Below are 14,125 nucleotides of genomic sequence, written 5' to 3'. Positions count from 1 at the left end.
CATTCATTTATTCTGGCGAGGAAGAGCATTTGTGAATGGTAAAGGGTGGCGGGTGTTTGCGAGCTGCAGACCCCCCTGTGTGCTGAAGCCTTCTCTTTCTGCCTTGGGGGCTTCCCTTGTGCCGCTTACATGCTTCAGAATCCATCAGAAAAACACATCTTGATGGTGCATCTTTAGAGGAAAGAGTTTATATACTTCATGCTGTCCGGTGTTAAAGGGCCTGAAGTAGAAAAGCAAGGTTGTTTCACCAGTGGCCACGATCACATCTAGGAATTGGGCACACCAGATCTGGGGGAAAATAGTCATTGTGTCCAAACGGACAGAGCCCAAGGAAGGAGTCCGGGATGCTCTTACTGCAACCGTGTTCAGACGTTCTCCTGGGCATTTCATGCTACTGCAGGTTAATGATATCCAAACGCAGTGTCCACCTGACCCTATATTGGTTATTTGCTAGAGGGAGAGATGTCCATGTCCACAGACAGTTACTTACCAGTAGGTTGATTTGGCATGAAAAGTGTGACTCTATTTCTGTTGGCTTCAACCAAGCCAGCAGGAGATAAGTTTTCCTGCTGCCCAGTGAATTCCAGAATCTGTACAAACAGTATCTTCTCGTCTTTCTGCATATCTAGGCTGGACTCTCTGTGATTTTATTCTTTGTGTGTTGCATAAAACCCCTCCCCGAATAGCCCCTGTTATTCTCCAGGTAGAGCTCTCCTGGTAACATGTGGCCTTGTCTCCGGGGACAGACTTCATTTGCTCGTGGCCTTTCCTCTTCGGTCTTCCTCTCCCAGGGACGGAACTCTGCCTGGTTCCTGGTGACCCTTTGGTAAGATCTTTGCCCTATTTGAAAAGTTTCAGCTGTGTTCTTGGCTTCTTTAACTCCTTCAGTTTGGGTCATATGAACATTCTGTAACCCAGTCTTGTTTGTTTCTCTAAAATGTATGAGTGTGTTGATACAGATTTTCCTGAATTCAGAACTAGCTTCTACTAACATTGTAGTAGTTGTTCCGTCGCTCACTCGTGTCTGACTCTTTGCAGCCCCATGGATTGTAGCCCGTCAGGCTCCCCTGTCCTTCATTATCTCCTGGAGCTTGCTCAAGCTCATGTCCATTGAGGCGGTGATGCCATCCAACCATCTCATCCTCTGTCACTCCCTTCTCCTCCTGCTTTCAATCTTTCCCAGCATCAGGGTCTTTTCCAGTGAGTTGGTTCTTTGCATCAAGTGGCCAAAGTATTGGAGCTTCAGCTTCAGCATCAGTCCTTCCAATGAATATTCAGGGTTGATTTCCTTTAGGATGGACTGGTTTGATCTCCTTGCAGTCCAAGGGACTCTCAAGAGTCTTCTCCAGCACCACAATTCAAAAGCATCAATTATACTAACATAACATGATGTGTTTTATTTCTCTACACTATTTTATTACAGTTCCTTTCTGAGTAACATCACCTGTGAGATAAGAGAGGTGAAAACACTTTAATTGAACCCATTTACTGTTTTGCCATGTAATTAAAATTCCAATGAGCCTGTTAATATGTCAATATTAATATATCAAAATTAAAGAAAATGCTATTTCTGGAAGTACCTAAAGGTCATTCCCTAACACATAGGTGCCTAAGAAAGTGAAACATGTTATTTATCCTCAGAAGGAAGGCAAGGGGAGGCTATAAAGGGGGTTGGGTCCCTCCAAAGCCGTATGTGAATTTTCTGCCCAGCCATGAGGGTTTTTTTTTTTTTTGCCATGAGGGTTTTTAAAGGGAAAAACTGAAGAAGTCATCTCAGCTAATCACTCAGATGTGGGGGTTAGGCTGGTGTGCCAGCCTGTGGACTTTTTGTGATTTTTTTCTTTAGATGTTAGCTTGTTCTCATAGTTTGTTCGAGCGATTAGTGAAGGGGATGCTAGGGAAGCAATCTGGTCACCTGTTAATGACTTAGTCTTCATTTCTTTTCCTCTGATCTATGGAAAGAACAAATAGGCATTGTGTGGTTCGGAGATCTGAAAGGTGTGCTTGGGCTGGATGTGAATAGAACATGGGGGTGTCTGATTTCAGGTTAGTGACAAGACCAACAGGGGCCCCCTCTTGAGAGCTCTTTCCTGCCAAAAGTTGCTCACAGCCTTACTTTTCAGCTTCTTGTGAAAAGTAGTATTTTTGAAATTTGCCTACTCAACATTGTGACATCTATAATGGAGCCTGGTGACCATGGGGTTTTATGTCCCCTGAGGAACGAGTGTGCAGTCCTTACACAATAGAATGAAACTGATTACACAGTAGAATTAACAGATTCTTCACGTTCTAAAACCTGAAAGAGCTCAGCCTTGAAACCGCTATTTCTGCAGCTGCTAATGCTGGAAACGAGGCCGATAAATCAACACCACGCAATGCTTGTCACTGACTCTGGACCACAGTGAGGTTTGACCGTGAACCTGGAGGCGAGACATCAGAGGGTTTCACGTCACTAATGGGGAGGTTATGCCACATTGCTCTTCTTCTGCCAGAAGCAGATCCGCCAGCGCAGTAAATAAGTTGGATGGATGTGGAATTTGGTAATGTGGCTCTGTCACCCGTTCTTAACTTCAGCACGTCCCAGGTTGCTCCAGCTGCAGACACACGCATGGAAATCATTTGGGGAAAATCCAGAATTCATCCCGTGTTCTCTGTCTCAGTGGGTGACTGTTTTTTTAACAGTCTGTTTTTTTTTTAACCTTTCATGGGCCATTTTTAACCTTTAGTTTAACTTATCTTGTGTCCTATGTACCAGCAATGAATTAAGTACATTATGAACAAGATCTTTTCCTAGGAGATAGGTACTGTTTTCTATGAGAAGCCTGAGGGCCCAAAGCAGTCAGAGGCTGTGTGCAGTGATAGCACCTTCCCCAGAAGGCTCCTGAGCGTGGTGACAGCACACGCCTTTGGAGGGAAGAGGCTTTCTTGTGTCTCCCAAGGGCGCTGAGCCGGGTCGCTGACAGCCCACCAGCGTGACTGAGTGCTGAGATGCAGAAGGCGGCTCGGGCATATTTAAAATTTATATCTGCGGCGGTGACAAGCCACTGAGTACGGTGGAGGGGAAGACAGATTTCCACTGAAGCTCAGCCAAAAACAGTTTCCGCCACAACTCTGACAAAACAGTGCCATAAATGAATAAATCTGGGTTCCGTGAGTTTCTGGGTTCCGTGAAAACTTCCCACGTGACGGCTGTCTCAGACACCAGGGCCATGCCCAGGCATCTAGTAAGCCACCTCACAGGTGCACAGGCATTTAATTCGGAGCTGGGTGTTCTCAGCTCCGTAATCCAGGTGGTCTGTGATGCCGGGGTGCACCCCCGGCATGCCTTGGATGGTCACTTGGAGCAATGCTTTTCCCTTTTAATGCATTTATTATCATGAGGTTATGTGCTTTCTTGGTAGTATCTAGAGCCTAGAAGTCAAATCACCACCTACCTGTGGGCTTGATAGTAACTCAGTGGTAACAATGCCAAGTTTTAGAAGATGGGTTTGGCTGATTTAAGTTCACGGCAATTGTCTTTACCACTGTAGGAATTTGACATCTAAAGCTTTTCATGCCGGAGATCCCCGAGTCCGTTTAAACCTGCTCGTGGGCCCGTGAGAGCGTCCAGACATCTCTGGTGTCGTCTCAACGCCCCCAGCACCTTAGGGTTTGGGCCTCTCCAGCGGCTCTTTGTCACCTCGTTTTTGATGCACACAGCCTGTGCGAGGTGACTGCCGCGTGACCTCCAGCTGTGAAGTCTGGTCCTCTTGTTGAATCCTGGGCGTTAGGAGAAAGGTCTGGCCACTCTCTGTGTCCTGGCTGCTCCGCGTCTCTCCCCGGGCGAGGGCAGCCCTGCCCCTGGTTTCCCGCGGTGTGCACTGGGAACCTGCTCTTTTACCAAACAGACGTGTCATTGATGGGATCCTGCAAGGGTATTAAGTGGAAGTGACATGACCAGATGTGAGGATAGGAAAGATTTGCATCTATAAAGATAGTTCCAGCTGTCCACCGGTGTGGGCTATCACTCTGTAATATTTCCTTCAGTTTTCACTTCTATTTTTAAAAAAATTACATAAAAATAACCATTACCTAAATTGGTGTATTTTATTTGAAACATCCAAAAAAAAAAAAAAAAAAAAGTGTTCATGTCATCTTGCAATATAGTGAACTAATCCGGAAGTCACATTTTGTCAGAAGTGAGCAGAACTTGGTGATTATGAGGATGCAATGGGGGGATGGCAGTTCAGACTTTCTCCCTCCATCCTTCAGGGCCTGTTGGATGCAGTCATGGGCTTCCTTTAAGGAATGAGACCACGAATAGAGTCAGAATAAAAGGAGGTCGTCACATCCATAGGTTTGTTCCATGTGAGGGATCCAGGACATGACATGACATGAATAAAGGACATTTGCTTCAGTTTTATTGTCTCAAGTGTCCAGGGAAGGACAACTCGAGATTGGGGATCCAAACAAGATGTTCATGATTCTCTTGATGTTGGGGGGTGGGAGACCGACTCTCCACGGTTGAGAGGTGACTCTGCTGTGTGTGTGTCCTCTTTCCAGAACCCGTGAAGGAAGCTGTCGCCATGGTCTGCTGGGCTCTCAGGAGAGTCACCCAGGTGCGTCCCCACCTGGCCCGGAAGGCCAGCGGCGTCTACCCGGGCCGCGAGCATCAGCCTTTGGGCCCGAGGCCGGCCGCCCCGGGAGCCGCGGGCAGCACGGTGGAGCTGCTGGGCAAGTCCTACCCCCGGGACGACTACAGCAACCTGACCCGCAAGGTCCTGTCCAAGGTGGGCCGGAACCTGCACAACCAGCCGCAGCACCCGCTCTGGCTGCTCAAGGAGCGGGTGAAGCAGCACTTCTACGCGCGGTACGCTGGCCGCGCCGGGGCCCCGCTCTTCTCCGTGTACGACGACCTCTCCCCGGTGGTCACCACCTGGCAGAACTTCGACAGCCTGCTCATCCCGGCCGACCACCCCAGCCGGAAGAAGGGCGACAACTACTACCTGAACGCCACGCACATGCTGCGCGCGCACACGTCGGCGCACCAGTGGGACCTGCTGCGCGCGGGGCTGGACGCCTTCCTGGTGGTGGGCGACGTGTACCGGCGCGACCAGATCGACGCCCAGCACTACCCCGTGTTCCACCAGCTGGAGGCCGTGCGCCTCTTCTCCCGCCACCAGGTGAGCCGGCCCCCGCGGGGTGGGGATGGGGGGCGGGGGGACCCGCGCGGTCTCAGGGAGGGCTGCCGCGGTTTCCCGGCTGATCCCAGCAGAGCTGCGCGGGGCCCTGGAGCTGCGGTCTCAGGGAGGGCTGCCGCGGTTTCCCGGCTGATCCCAGCAGAGCTGCGCGGGGCCCTGGAGCTGCGGTCTCAGGGAGGGCTGCCGCGGTTTCCCGGCTGATCCCAGCAGAACTGCGCGGGGCCCTGGAGCTGCGGTCTCAGGGAGGGCTGCCGCGGTTTCCCGGTTGGTCCCAGCAGAGCTGCACGGGGCCCTGGAGCTGCGGTCTCAGGGAGGGCTGCCGCGGTTTCCCGGTTGGTCCCAGCAGAGCTGCACGGGGCCCTGGAGCTGCTGTCTCAGGGAGGGCTGCCGCGGTTTCCCGGTTGATCCCAGCAGAGCTGCGCGGGGCCCTGGAGCTGCGGTCTCAGGGAGGGCTGCCGCGGTTTCCCGGTTGGTCCCAGCAGAGCTGCGCGGGGCCCTGGAGCTTCCTTGGCATCTGTGCGTCATCCGTCCTTGACGGCGTCCTTGGTGCAGGCAGGGCCCTGGACGTCCTGGCCAGCGTGCTGTGTCAGTGAGGCATGAACCGGCTGGCCTTTACTGCCCCTTGTCGGACTTTTGCCTTCCGGTCCTCACGCGCCTGTCTCTGCGTTTCTCCTGATGAGTGGGTGGTCAGTGACTCACACTTACCCTCCATCGCAGAGGGCTGGAGATGCAGGGCCGAGACCTGTGGTTAGGTCACTCCAGTCCTCAGCGAGCAGAGGTTAATTACCTGGACGTGGTGTTGGGCACAGGTGGATTTCCTAGTAGCCCAGGGCACTGGTGCTCTCGCGGCTGAGACTAAGGTGCCTGCTTGCCCCCAGGTCTTTCCTCGGGGTCCCCTGCTGAACACTTGTGGCCGCTGTACGTTCTTTTCTCTGTGAGAGGGTGTCACTGTTCTATTCCCAAAGTATATGTTTGGGTTCAGAGAGCTTTTTTGATTGGGAAATCTGATATTCTGGTCATTCTCAAAAGCACCCAACTCCTCGAATCTGGTAGCTGACATACTAACATGTTGTGCGAATCTTTCTTTTTTTTTTTTTTCTTGGCAATTTACGAAAATTCCTGAAAGCTTGAGTCTGTTTCCTAAAAGAGTGCAATGTTACTTGTCTTTCATTAACATATTTTTAAACCATCTCTTTTTTTATGTAAGAAACAAATGGAATTAATGAGGCACAGCAAATATCTTACATTACTCCCTTAGTGCTTTTTACAAACGTGTTCACTGAAACGGGAGGAATAATTATCAACAAAAGTCCCTCCCACAAAACATCAGGTCAGCGTGTTGTTGGAGTGAGCAGGAACGGTGTCGGCTCTTGGGTTGTTGAATGAGCAGAAACAGTGTTGGCTCCTTCAGTTGTTGGATATGAGCAGGAACGGTGTCGGCTCCTTAGGCTGATAAGTAATCATCGCTTGTTGTGTTCAGTGAGTCCCGTTGTAGGAGACCACTGCCTCAGGGTGCTCAACTCTTCCTCAGAATCTGTGAAAATGCAGAAATAGGTATTAGCTTTGCACAAAAGTCCACCTATGCTTCATCCCAGAACTGCTGAGATGAGCACTTTTCTACCTGGGAAAGCTGACTATTTTCTACGTTAAGGGTAGTAACTATTATAAGGATGCAGATTTGTTAGGAAACACAAAGGTCAAAGTCTGGGGAGTATGACCCAGTGATGGAATGTCACCTGCAGTTAATGAGCCAGCAGAGGTGTGACGTCAGGGAGCCGGTGTCCAGGTCACGGCAGTGGCAGGCGCTCAGCCCAGTTCATCACGTTACAAAAATGAGAGAGGCCAGTGGCCGCTGGTTGGTGAGGCTGCGAGCCGTGGAGACGGCAGGGGAGGCTGTGAGACGCACGCTGGTGTTTTAGTGGAGGGAGAACCCCGGCTCCCTGAGAAGGTGGGAAACAGGCGGAGAGGGGATTAACCTCGTCTTGTTTCACACTTCTGCGGGGTCCAGGCCAGGTTAGTGGGGGGCAGGCATGGCTTGTCTTCGGATGATGTGACTGTGTGTTCTGCCTTGTAGTCAGAAAGACTACACGCACACACGTACATGTATGTATCAGTACAGTAAGGTAGTTCCACACGCCTTGTTTCATTTGCTGCTTGTCATAAAACCCTGTGAAGCAGATTACTTCCACTGCAGCCACGGAAGTCTGAAGCCCCAGCAGGTTTAGTGACTCACCCAGGGTCGCCCCGCCAGCTGGTGGCAGAGTAAACCCTGAGCGTCAACCGTTCTGCCTCGTCCGATTGCTTTTCACGGAGGACTTGCTCACAACCCAGCCACGGTTTTAGTTCCAGGAACAGTGTCACGGAGAGAGGACTGGTGTTTTGTGGGTTCCTGGCTTCAGCTGGTACCAAGTCTGATCTAACCTTAACAGTCAAAAAGAGTTTTTTTCCTTCTTTCACTTTATTACTCTCTGAATAGGGGTTTTCTTTTTCCCATCATTGTAATCACGCTATATATGTAATTTAAAAAATTGTATTGTCATTCTGTAAAGTTTTCCTGTTATTTCATGATCTTGGCAATCATTATTTTATTCACTGTGTAGTGTATTTCAGGAAGAAGAAAGGTGAATCAACAGATGTGGGGTAAAGGAAACAAGAATAAGCATAGAAATGGATATATGTTATGTATCTATTAATTGTGAATAAAACCCTTTTGTGTTTCAGAAAAGGTGAAATGTATCAGTATTCACAGATTTAAATGTGTTAAATTTACTGATTTAAAGACATCCATTATCAGATTGGACATTTTTCAATCAGAGAATCCCGAAACGAAATCACCAGAGGTTGAAAGTAAAGGGCAAGAGAAAGGTATATGAAGCATACACTTAAAGCTGGTAAAGCAGTTTTTAGTATTAGATAAAATAGAATATGTGGAAAAAATAGTAACTATGAATAAAGAGGGATAATACATGGACCAAGATGCTTTATGACTTAGGAATTTTAATGTGCCCGATGTCATAGCTGTAATATAGAAACCAAAACCGAAGAAATCCAAGTTTGAAAAGTTCATGATGATAGTAGGTTTTAAATGACTTCAATCAAAGATTGATGAATTAAGCAGACAAAATGACTAAAGAGCAGCAAATCTGAAAAGTATGACTAGCATGCTTGATTTGTTTGTTTTTAAAATTCTGTAACTATGTATGTGTGTTTTTGTTTGTACACACAGACACACACACACATAAATTCTATACCCAAGTGTTAGAGGTATATAGTCACATGGAAAAACTTAAAATAAATTGTCCATGTACTAGTTGACAGTTGAAGTTGTAAATAAATGTCAGAGCTGCAATAACATTATTAGAACTATACCTGGCTGCAATGTCGTTGATGTGGAAAGCAGTAAGAAAAGAATAATAAAGCTTTCCCTGTCCCTAGCTATCTAAAAATTCACAGCTGTAGATTCACGGGTTAAAGAGAAATATTGGAGTTACCAAAAGTCACTGATCACTAACTAGCAGTGAAAGCACTGCCTTCAGGCTGCTCAGGCGTGGTGGGGGCAGTCACTTGGTGATTCTGGTGGTGGCCCTGCTCACCGTGGCCGCCAGACCACAGGGGGAGCAGCAGCCAGACATGCGTGTCTCCTGTCGAGAGAACACAAGGCCGCCTGTGAAGAGTCCTGTCGAAAAACTGGACCTGTATCAGCTCAACTTGCTGGATCTAACACATTTATAGAAATACAGAGGACAGAGAAACACATTAAACTATATCAGTTCAGTTCAGTTCAGTCGCTCAGTCGTGTCTGACTGCAGTCCTATGAACCACAGCATGCCAGGCCTCCCTGTCCATCACCAACTCCCGGAGTCCACCCTAATCCATGTCCATTGATTCTGTGATGCCATCCAACCATCTCATCCTCTGTCGTCCCCTGCTCCTCCTGCCCTCAATCTTTCCCAGCATCAGGGTCTTTTCAAATGAGTCAGCTCTTGGCATCAGGTGGCCAAAGTACTGGAGTTTCAGCTTCAGCATCAGTCCTTCCAATGAAACCCAGGACTGATCTCCTTTAGGATGGACTGGTTGGATCTCCTTGCAGTCCAAGAGACTCTCAAGAGTCTTCTCCAACTACTCATCATGTGGATGCAACAAACAAAATCCAGCCTGGGGAAATTCTATAGCGACGCTACTCAAGGTGAGATCTGCCTAATGAAATCAAGTACAAGCATCACAGTGAGTGATGAGAAATGACGAGGCGGTCACGTTCAAGGCTGTTATCCGAGGACGTCCATGGGTCTGCACGCAGTCTGGTCCAGGCCTTCTTCACTGCTCTTGGTGAGCTGTGCGTGCAGTCTGGGGGGTTGGTTTTGCACAGCACCTGTGTATAAGTTCCAGACTGATTAGAGGCCTAGAACTGTCTCTGCCACAGACAGTTTGAGAAGCACTGCTCTTCAGGATAAATGATTCTGTTTCTTCAAAGAAAAGCAAGGAAAAAACAATAGCTGGTGCCTATAGGTTAAAAAAAAAAAAAAAAAAAACAGATCTCAATCAATCACAACGTGCAGATTCTGTCAAGGGAAAGCATCTTTCAAGAGAAAAAAAGATGTGAGACTGTTGGAAACTTGAACACTAACTGAACATTTGAGTTTCAGGAGTTCTTTATTTTTAGTTTTTGACATCTGACAGTGATATATTTTTATACAGTCATTCTCTCTCAGAGATAAATATTGAAATACTGTGAACCAAATGATGGATTTTCTCCAAAATAATGGGGGTTGGGCATTTGAGGATGAATGTAAGAGGATGGGTCATGAATTGTCAATGACTGAAGCCAGGTGTTGGATACATGATGAATCATTATCCTCTCTATTTTTGCATACATTTAAAATTTTCTGAATAAAAGTTTAAAGAAAAAGACTGAAGGAAAACACTTCAGGGATCAGTCAGTCTGTCGATCAAAAAAAATTTTTTTTCTGAACATGAACTGGGATCCAATGCTGTGAGAGGGTGTCAGAGAGAGAGACGGTATCAAACGGTCATGAGAAGGTTCCTGGTTTCATGGGAAAGATAGCAATTAAGATTAAAAAGTAGCAGGAGGCAAGAAATATCACACTTTGGGGCATGAGCATAGATTATATTCAGTAGAAAACTGAAGTAGATTAAAGCTAGAATTAATAGCCTTTCATCCATCATTCTCAGATGACCTTCCTGTGGTGTTTTTCAGTCGTTAAGTTGTGTTCAACTCTTTGTGACCCCATGGACACAGCCTGGCAGGTTCCCATGTCCTTCTGGAGTTTGCTCCGATTCATGTCCATTGAGTCAGTGATGCTATCCAACCATCTCATCCTCTGCCACCTCCTTCTCTTTTTGCTTTCAATCTTTCCCAGCATCAGGATCTTTTCCAGTGAGTCAGCTCTTCACATCAGGTGCCCAAAATATTGGAACTTCATCTTCACATCAGTCCTTCCAATGCATATTCAGAGTTGATTTCCTTTACGATTGACTGATTTGATCTCCTTGCAGTCTCAAGGTTTCTCAAGAGTCTTCTCCAATACCACATTTCAAAAGCATCAATTCTTTGGTGCTCAGCCTTCTTTATGGTTCAACTCTCACATCCATACGTGACTACTGGAAAAACCATAGCTTTGACTAGATGGACCTTTGTCAGCAAAGTAATGTCATGTCTCTACTGTTAAATGTGCTATCTAGGTTTGTCATAGCTTTTCTTCCAAGTAGCACGCATCTTTTAATTTCATGACTACAGTCATCATCCACAGTAATTTTGGAGCCCAAGAAAATAAAATTCGTCACTGTTTACACTGTTTCCCCATCTATTTACCATGAGATGATGAGACCAGATGACATGATCTTCGTTTTTTGAATGTTGAGTTTTAAGTCATCTTTTTCACTCTCCTCTTTCACCCTCATGAAGAGCCTCTTTAGTTCTTCTTCACTGTCTGTCCTTAGAGTGGTATCCTCTTCATATCTGAGGTTGTTGATATTTCTCTTGGCAATCTTGATTCCAGCTTGTGCTTCATCCAGTCTGGCATTTTGCATGATATACTCTGCATATAAGTTAAATAAGCAGGATAACAGTATACAGCCTTGATGTACTCCTTTCCCAATTTAGAACCAGTCCATTGTTTCATGTCTGGTTATAACTGTTGCTTCTTGACCTGCATACAGATTTCTCAGGAGGCAGGTAAGGTGATCTGGTATTCCCATCTCTTTAAGAGTTATCCACAATTTGTTGTGATACACATAATTAAAGGCTTTAGCATAGTCAGTGAAACAAAAGTAGATGTTTTCTGGAATTCCCTTGCTTTCTCTGTGATCCAATGAATGTTGGCAATTTGATCTCTAGTTCTTCTGCCTTTTCTAAACTCAGCTTGTATATCTGGAAGTTCTCAGTTTATGTACTGCTGAAGCCTAGCTTGAGGAAATTTGAGCATAACCTTGCTAGCAGGTGAAATAAGTGCAATTATCCAGTAGTTTGAACATTCTTTGGCCTTCCCCTTCTTTGGGATTGGAATGAAAACTGATCTTATCCAGTTTTGTGGCCACTGCTGAGTTTCTCAAATTTGCTGACATATTGAGTGCAGCACTTTGAGAGCATCATCTTTCAGGACTTTGAATAGCTCAGTGAGAATTTCATCACCTCCACTATCAGAAACAAGACCTGGAGCTGACTATGGCTCAGATCATGAGCTCCTTATTGTAAAATTCAGGCTTAAATTGAAGAAAGTAGGGAAAAACCACTAGGCCATTCAGGTATGACCTAAATCAAATCCCTTATGATTTACATAGTGGAGGTGACAAATAGATTTAAAGGATTAGATCTGGTAGACAGAGTGCCTGAAGAACTATGGATGGAGGTTCGTAACATTGTACAGGAGGCAGTGACCAAAACCGTCCTCAAGAAAACGAAGTACATGAAAGCAAAGTGGTTGTCTGAGGGGGCCTTACAAATAGCTGAGGAAAGAAGAGAAGCAAAAGGCAAGGGAGAAAGGGGAAAATGTACCTGAATGCAGAGTTCCAGAGAATAACAAGGAGAGAGAAGCAGGTCTTTTTACATGAACAATGCAAGAAAATAGAGGAAAACAATAAATGGGAAAGACTAGAGATCTCTTCAAGAAAATTGGAGATTTATGAAGGGAACATTTCATGCAAGGATGGGCCATGATAAAGGACAGAAACAGTAAGGACCTCACAGAAGCAGAAGATGAACAAGAGCTGGTGAGAATACAGAGAACATTACAAGAGAATGTCTTAATGGCCGGGTGGTCACAGTGGTGTGGTCACCCACCTAGAGCCGGAGATCCTGGAGTGTGAAGTGAAGTGGGCCTTAGGAAACATCGCTACAAACAGAGCTGGCAGAGGTGACCTTATTGGGAGGTTTCATAAAATTTGGAAGTCTTGTAGTCTTTCTCAAAAAATAGAAGGTCATTTCATATTAGACTTGTTAATAACAAATTAGGTATAAAAGACAATATTAGAGGTTTCATCTTTATGAACATAGATTCTTCTCATTTTTGATGAACAGGTAAAAAATTATTAAGTGAAATGTTTGCAGACTTAGTTCAGTGGCGTATTGTGTCCTTCCACGTGATCCCTGTAGGTGTACTACATTATACCGTACTAACTGATGTGAGTTAATGTGGTATAATTATTAAAGAAAAGCATGTGATCACCTTAATAGACGTAGGGAAGCAAGCTGATGGCATTTAATGTTTTAGGACGTTAAAAAAGCATTTGACGGCATTAATATCTTATGATAAAAACTTTTAGCAAGCTAGGAACAGAAGGGAACTTCCGTAACATGATAAATGGTATTTGTCAAGCACTCTCAGCATACATCGTAATTAGTGGTGAATCATTATAAACACTTCTATCAAATTAGCAATGGTTCAGGGTTATTTGCCATCACTGTGTAGGAGGTACTGTTGCACTCACTGTTCATCATTGTGTGGGAGGTCCTAGCTTATGCGGTAAACCGGAAAGAGAAAAGCAAGTCTAAGCTTTGGGAAACATGAGCTAAAGCTGCTTTATTTGTAGATGGCATGATGGGCTACCCAGGAAGCTGACTAGAATGTCCAGATCCATTATTAGCACTAATCAGACCATTCAGCAAAGCTGTGGGTACAAAGACAGTACCTACAAGAATCTGTTTCTTATCTATAGGTTATAACCAGTTAGAAAATATAATGAAATAAAGATTTCATTCATAACATCGCCTACAACTTTGAAGCATCTGGATATCGTTGTTGCAGAAGATGTTCACGGTACTTGTAGATAACATTATCAGCTATGATTCAAAGACATAAAGGAAGAGACAGAGGACCGGTATCCCGTGTTCGTAGATTCATGAAGATGGTAGCGCTCTCAAAACTGATCTATAAATTCAACATAAGTCTAATAAAAGCATATTTTGGAGAAGCTGAAGAACCATTTTTCCTATTTACAGGAGGAGCAAGTTTACAAATAGCCAGGAGACACGTAAGCGCACCAGTGTAAGGGGCTATGCCTTGCCAAGCGCCCAGACTCACCGTGCTCTGGTCGTTAGGATGGTTTTGTGTTGGCACAAGTGTGGTCAATTAGAGAACTCTCAAAGACCTCTCCTCCTCTTTGGGAATTTGTTTTCACTATAAAATGGAACCGATTTTCAATAAGTGGAGAGATGGTGGGTTCCACAGGCATCGCTCTTACTTGTCCATAGAGAAAAAAAACACTCTCTCTCCACCTCTCAACACATGCAGAATTCAACTCTAAATGGTTTCACAATCCATCTGTGAATAGAAAGTCTTCCAGACTTAAGAGGAAAACACAGGACATTACTGTTATGACTTTGGCGTAGATCACAGCCTCTTAAACTGAGATTTCCTAAACAAGAGGAATCCTTAGTGGAAAAAATGTTTTAAGTTGACTCTTAAGGTAAAACTTACATCTAATAAAAG

General features: G+C 45.6%; 1 protein-coding gene across 6 annotated transcripts in view; it reads left to right on the top strand.

Moving 5' to 3' along the window:
• FARS2 (phenylalanyl-tRNA synthetase 2, mitochondrial) overlaps positions 1-14,125 on the top strand; it is a 295,539-nt gene that overhangs the window by 42,596 nt on the left and 238,818 nt on the right. For all 6 annotated transcript variants that reach the window (XR_009693658.1, XM_061147689.1, XM_061147686.1 and 3 more), the window contains one exon: positions 4,543-5,162. Coding sequence is in view for 5 of the 6 variants with exons in the window: in XM_061147689.1 (XP_061003672.1) it covers positions 4,566-5,162 (597 nt within the window). In the remaining variant the exon portion in view is untranslated. The remainder of the gene's footprint in view (positions 1-4,542; positions 5,163-14,125) is intronic.

The sequence above is a fragment of the Dama dama genome, chromosome 7 (genome assembly GCF_033118175.1).
Source record: "Dama dama isolate Ldn47 chromosome 7, ASM3311817v1, whole genome shotgun sequence".
In the NCBI taxonomy this organism is placed as follows: domain Eukaryota; kingdom Metazoa; phylum Chordata; class Mammalia; order Artiodactyla; family Cervidae; genus Dama; species Dama dama.
The sequence above is the reverse complement of the archived record's forward strand: the minus strand, read 5'-3'. Positions and strand labels throughout refer to the sequence as shown.